The sequence below is a fragment of the Pan troglodytes genome, chromosome 19 (genome assembly GCF_028858775.2).
Source record: "Pan troglodytes isolate AG18354 chromosome 19, NHGRI_mPanTro3-v2.0_pri, whole genome shotgun sequence".
In the NCBI taxonomy this organism is placed as follows: Eukaryota; Metazoa; Chordata; class Mammalia; order Primates; family Hominidae; genus Pan; species Pan troglodytes.
The window spans coordinates 94,777,669-94,782,012 of NC_072417.2; the positions used below are offsets into that span (position 1 = coordinate 94,777,669).

At 58.6% G+C, this 4,344-nt stretch overlaps 1 protein-coding gene across 1 annotated transcript; it reads right to left on the reverse strand.

Moving 5' to 3' along the window:
• Window positions 1-1,994: 1,994 nt before the first annotated feature.
• Window positions 1,995-4,096, reverse strand: LOC129137726 (uncharacterized). The gene is made up of 2 exons (XM_063800077.1): window positions 4,076-4,096; window positions 1,995-3,955 (listed from the first exon to the last, which is right to left on the reverse strand). Exons 1-2 carry the CDS (start codon window positions 4,094-4,096, stop codon window positions 3,152-3,154), a joined length of 825 nt encoding a protein of 274 aa, XP_063656147.1. The 3' UTR covers window positions 1,995-3,151.
• Window positions 4,097-4,344: the final 248 nt, after the last annotated feature.

A 4,344-nucleotide genomic window follows, 5' to 3' on the forward strand; every position in this document is an offset into this window, starting at 1 on the left:
ATGACCCAGTAATTCCACTCCTGGATGGAGTTAACCTGTGATGGTTAATTTTCTGTGTCAACTTGTCTGGGGCACGGGGTGCCCAGATATTTGGTCAGCATAATTTGGGCTATTTCTTCGAGGGTGTTTCTGCAGGAGATGACCCGGTGCTCTGAGTGAAGCTGACTGCCCTCCCCAGTGTGGGCTGGCCCCATGCACTCAGCTGAGGAAATACTAGGATAGAATAAGAAGTCCCAGGAGTCAGAGGGCCGGCTCTCCCTGGGTCTCAAGCCTGCCAGCTTTCAGCCTGGAGTGGTGGTATCGCCCTCCAGGGTCTCCAGGGTGCCAACCGTGGCTCTCGGGACTTGTCAGCCTCCATCATCACAGGAGCAGATTCCTTCTCATCGATCTTTTTCTCCAGATACAGAGATGGGTGTGTCTCCTGCTGGCTCTGGTTCTTTGGAGACCCCGGCTAATACACACCTGAGACGGAGAAGGGCTTCTGTGACCGAGGGACACAAACAGGAACCTGCCGAGCAGAGTTCCTCATCACAGCCCGTATGTGTTTCTTTAGGGATGCCGTAACAAAGTTCCCCAGTCAGGTGGCCTAAAGTAACACCATTGCATTCTCTCACAGTCTGTAAAACCAAGGCCTGGAATCAAGGCGTGGGCAGGATTGGCTCCTTCTGAAAGCTCTGAGGGAAAATCCTTCCGGCACCTCTCCCCAGCTTCTGGGGACAGCAGCAACGCCCCCCGGGTATCTGTGTCTAGTCTCCCTCCACCTCGCTCTTCTAAGGACACCTGTCATTGGATTTAGGACCCACCCAACTCCAAGATAATCTTTGTAAATGTCATTAATTAATTTGTAAATGTCACCTGAGATCAAGAGTTCACGACCAGCCTGGCCAACATGGTAAAACCCCGTCTCTACTAAAAATGCAAAAATTAGCCTGGCATGGTGGTGCATGCCTGTAATTCCAGCTACTTGGGAGCCTGAGGCAGGAGAATCGTTTGAACCCCGGAGGCAGAGTTTGCAGTGTGCTGAGATCGTGCCACTGCACTCCAGCCTGGGCAACAGAGTGAGACTCTGTCTCCAAAAAAAGAAAAAATAAGTAAATAATAGTCTGTAATTAAATGTCATTAATTAATGACATTTACAAAGATTATTTTTCCAAAGAAGTTCCCTTTCATAGGATCTGGGTGGACACATATTTTGGATGCCACCATTCAACAAGCCCCAAACCAGAAATAACCCAAATGTCCATCAGTGGCAGGCTGGGTCAGCGTGCGTGGTTTATTCCTACGACGGAATATAATTCAGCAACAAAGAGGAGCCACTGATGCACGTGGCAACTCGGATGAATCTCCCAGGCATGACGCCGAACTCAAGCAGCAAGATAGGACCAAGGCCTGAGGAAGGCGAAGCTGCCAGGTGGGCCTCAGCAGCGGACCCTGGTCAGGGCTTGGAGTGCCGGTTGAAGACCCAAGGGCTGCACGAGAATCTCATGGGTGAGAACGCGTTGAGCTGCAGCCCAAAGATGGGAGCATTTATTTATTTATTTATTTTTGAGATGGAGTCTTGCTCTGTCACCCAGGCTGGAGTGCAGTGGCACAATCTCGGCTCACTGCAACCTCCGCCTCCTGGGTTCAAGCAATTCTCCTGCCTCAGCCTCCTGACTAGCTGGGATTACAGGCATGTGCCACCACGGCCAGCTAATTTTTTTCACCATATTGGCCAGGCTGGTCTTGAACTCCTGACCTTGTGATCCGCCCGCCTTGGCCTCCCAAAGTACTGGATTACCGGCGGGAGCCACTGCGCCAGTAAGTGGCTGATGGGAGCATTTTACCGCCTGGATATTGTACCTTGACTGAAAAGGGAACCCCAACCAAGCCCTGAAGCTGGAGCGGGTGCAATTTGAGTTTGGGGAGGGTGGGAGCAGGTGCTGGTGGGGCTGGGGGAGTTGGGGGGGCTGGGGGAGTCGGGGGATCTGGGAGAGTCGGTGGGGCTAGGGGATTCCGGGGGCGCTGGGGGAGTCGGGGGCTCTGCCTTTTGCAGCTTGGCCTCAGGCACTCACTCCACATCTCTAAGCATCAGTTTCTCCATCTGTCAAATGGGCGAGTGAGCCCCGCCTCAGACATTGCAGAGAGTGCCAAGCCAGGCAACTTCTGGGGGGCTTAACGAGTGTTCGTCTTAGTCCATCTGCCCCGTGGGCAGAGCCCACTCCACAGGGAGGGAGCCGGGCCGGCCTCGTGGCAGGAGGCTGGAAGCAGCACTTGCAGGTGTGTGCGTGAGCAGGCCAGTGTGTGCTGATGCACGTGTGTGTTCACATGAGCACATGCATAAATATCTCAGGTGAAATTAACATCGGGAAGAGTCCACCAGAAATGAGATAATGCACATGGACTGGCTCAGTATTTTTTTTTTTTCAGATGGAGTTTTGTTCTTGTTGCCCAGGCTGGAGTGCAATGGTGTGGTCTCGGCTCACCACAGCCTCTGCCTCCCTGGTTCAAGTGATTCTCCTGCCTCGGCCACCCAAGTAGCTGGGATTACAGGTGCCCACAATCACATCCAGCTAATTTTTTGTATTTTTAGTAGAGATGGGGTTTCTCCATGTTGGTCAGGCTGGTCTCAAACTCCTGACCTCAGGTGATCCACCTGCCTCGGCCTCCCAAAGTACTGGGATTACAAGTGTGAGCCACCGTGCCCTGCCAAGACTGTTTTGATGTCAGAAAAAATACTGAATGCCACAATCTGGGCTCATGGTGTGTGGGCGGCTACACATCAGGGTTCAGCATGTATGTTGAGGGGTCTGCCTTGGCCCCTCCATTCCTGGGCCCAAGCAGATGGGGTAGCAGGTGGGGAGGGGTCTCAGTTGTCTGGGTGGGCTTTCTGGCCCACCCCACTCTCCCCCTCACCCAGGAAGGGGTGTCCTGCTGGGTCAGGGAGTCTCAGGGCTCCCAGGCAGTCTGAACGCTGGAACTTGGGCATCACTGCACTGGGTCCCCTCCCCAGGGCGCAGCAGGCCCTACATCATAGGGCACACCCACCCTACCTCCCCCTCAACCCCACTCAGTCAGGCCAGGCCCTGCCCAGGCCCCTTGGGGCTGCAGTTTCTCAGGGAACAGCACTGCCCAGAGCGCCTCCCCTACGGCAGCCACTGCCCACCCCGCCCTAGGCATCCCTCTCTGCGGCCCCGCAGGGGCATGAGAGTGGCAGCATGGCGGCAGGCTCCCCGTGCAGTGTGCTTCCTGCCAGGGAACTCGTCGGCCTCCTGCTGGCGTCACACATCCCTGACCCTCCCTGAGGGTCCTCCCAGGTTTCCCAGGCCCGGGGCAGGGGGCAGAGCAGCAGGAGACAGGAGTGGTGATCCACCAGGCAAGGGGCTGGGCTGGTGAAGGCATCCTCTGGGATCCCTGGCCAGGCTGGGGCCAGGAATGGGAGAGGCTCGGGGGGATGCTGGGGCAGAGCCCAGGAGCTGGAGGGGAAGCAGGCGGGGAGAGAGCAGAGCCCCGCTGAAGGGAGCCACAGTGAGCCCTGGGCACAGGTGGGACAGGCCTTGAGTCCTCCTTGGCCAGGAGACTCCCAGGAAGGATGGCACGAAGGCAGGGGTGGACCACCAGGAGCCTGCGGAGCCCGTCCACATCTGCCAGGCACCGCCCGTACGACAGGCCAGCTCCCAGCGTGGCTGAGGTCCCAGGTCCCTCCGGCACCCAGCAATGCCCGGGTCCCAGACAGGACAGGTTCCTGCCTCCCTCTTACCAGCAGGACCTGCCGGGCATCTGAGCTGCCTGGGGTGTCACAGGTGAGCCAGCAGTGGCGGGTGGGAAGTGACGTGTCATGGGTGAACAGCAGTGGAGGGTGGAGCTGTTGAGCCAGTCCTGGGCGGCGTATGGCTGGATAGGAGGTGTCCCAGGCCACACTTTGAAAAGGACAAATGGACTGGGTCGCTGCCCTGGACCCATAACATGCACCTGGCTATGCCCCCCGCTCCCCCCACACCCCGCTCCCTACCCCTCCACCCCCCTGCTCCCCCCAATCCCCACCCCCCACCCCCCTGCTCCCCCCACCCCTCCGCTCCCCCCCGCCTCCCCTCACATCCTCCCCACTAGCCCCCATCCCCCTGGCTCCCCCCAGCTCCCCCTACCCCCACCGCCGCCTCCCGTCCTCCCGCTCCACCCCACCCCCCCGCTCCCCCCCACTCCCCCATCCCCCCTACTCTCCCCCCACTCCCACTACTCCCCACCCCCACCCCTCCACTCCCTCCCCCGCCTCACATCCTCCCCACTAGCCCCAATCCCCCTGGTTCCCCCCCCACTCCCCCCACCCCCACCGCCGCCTCCCATCCTCCCGCTCCACCCCCCCGC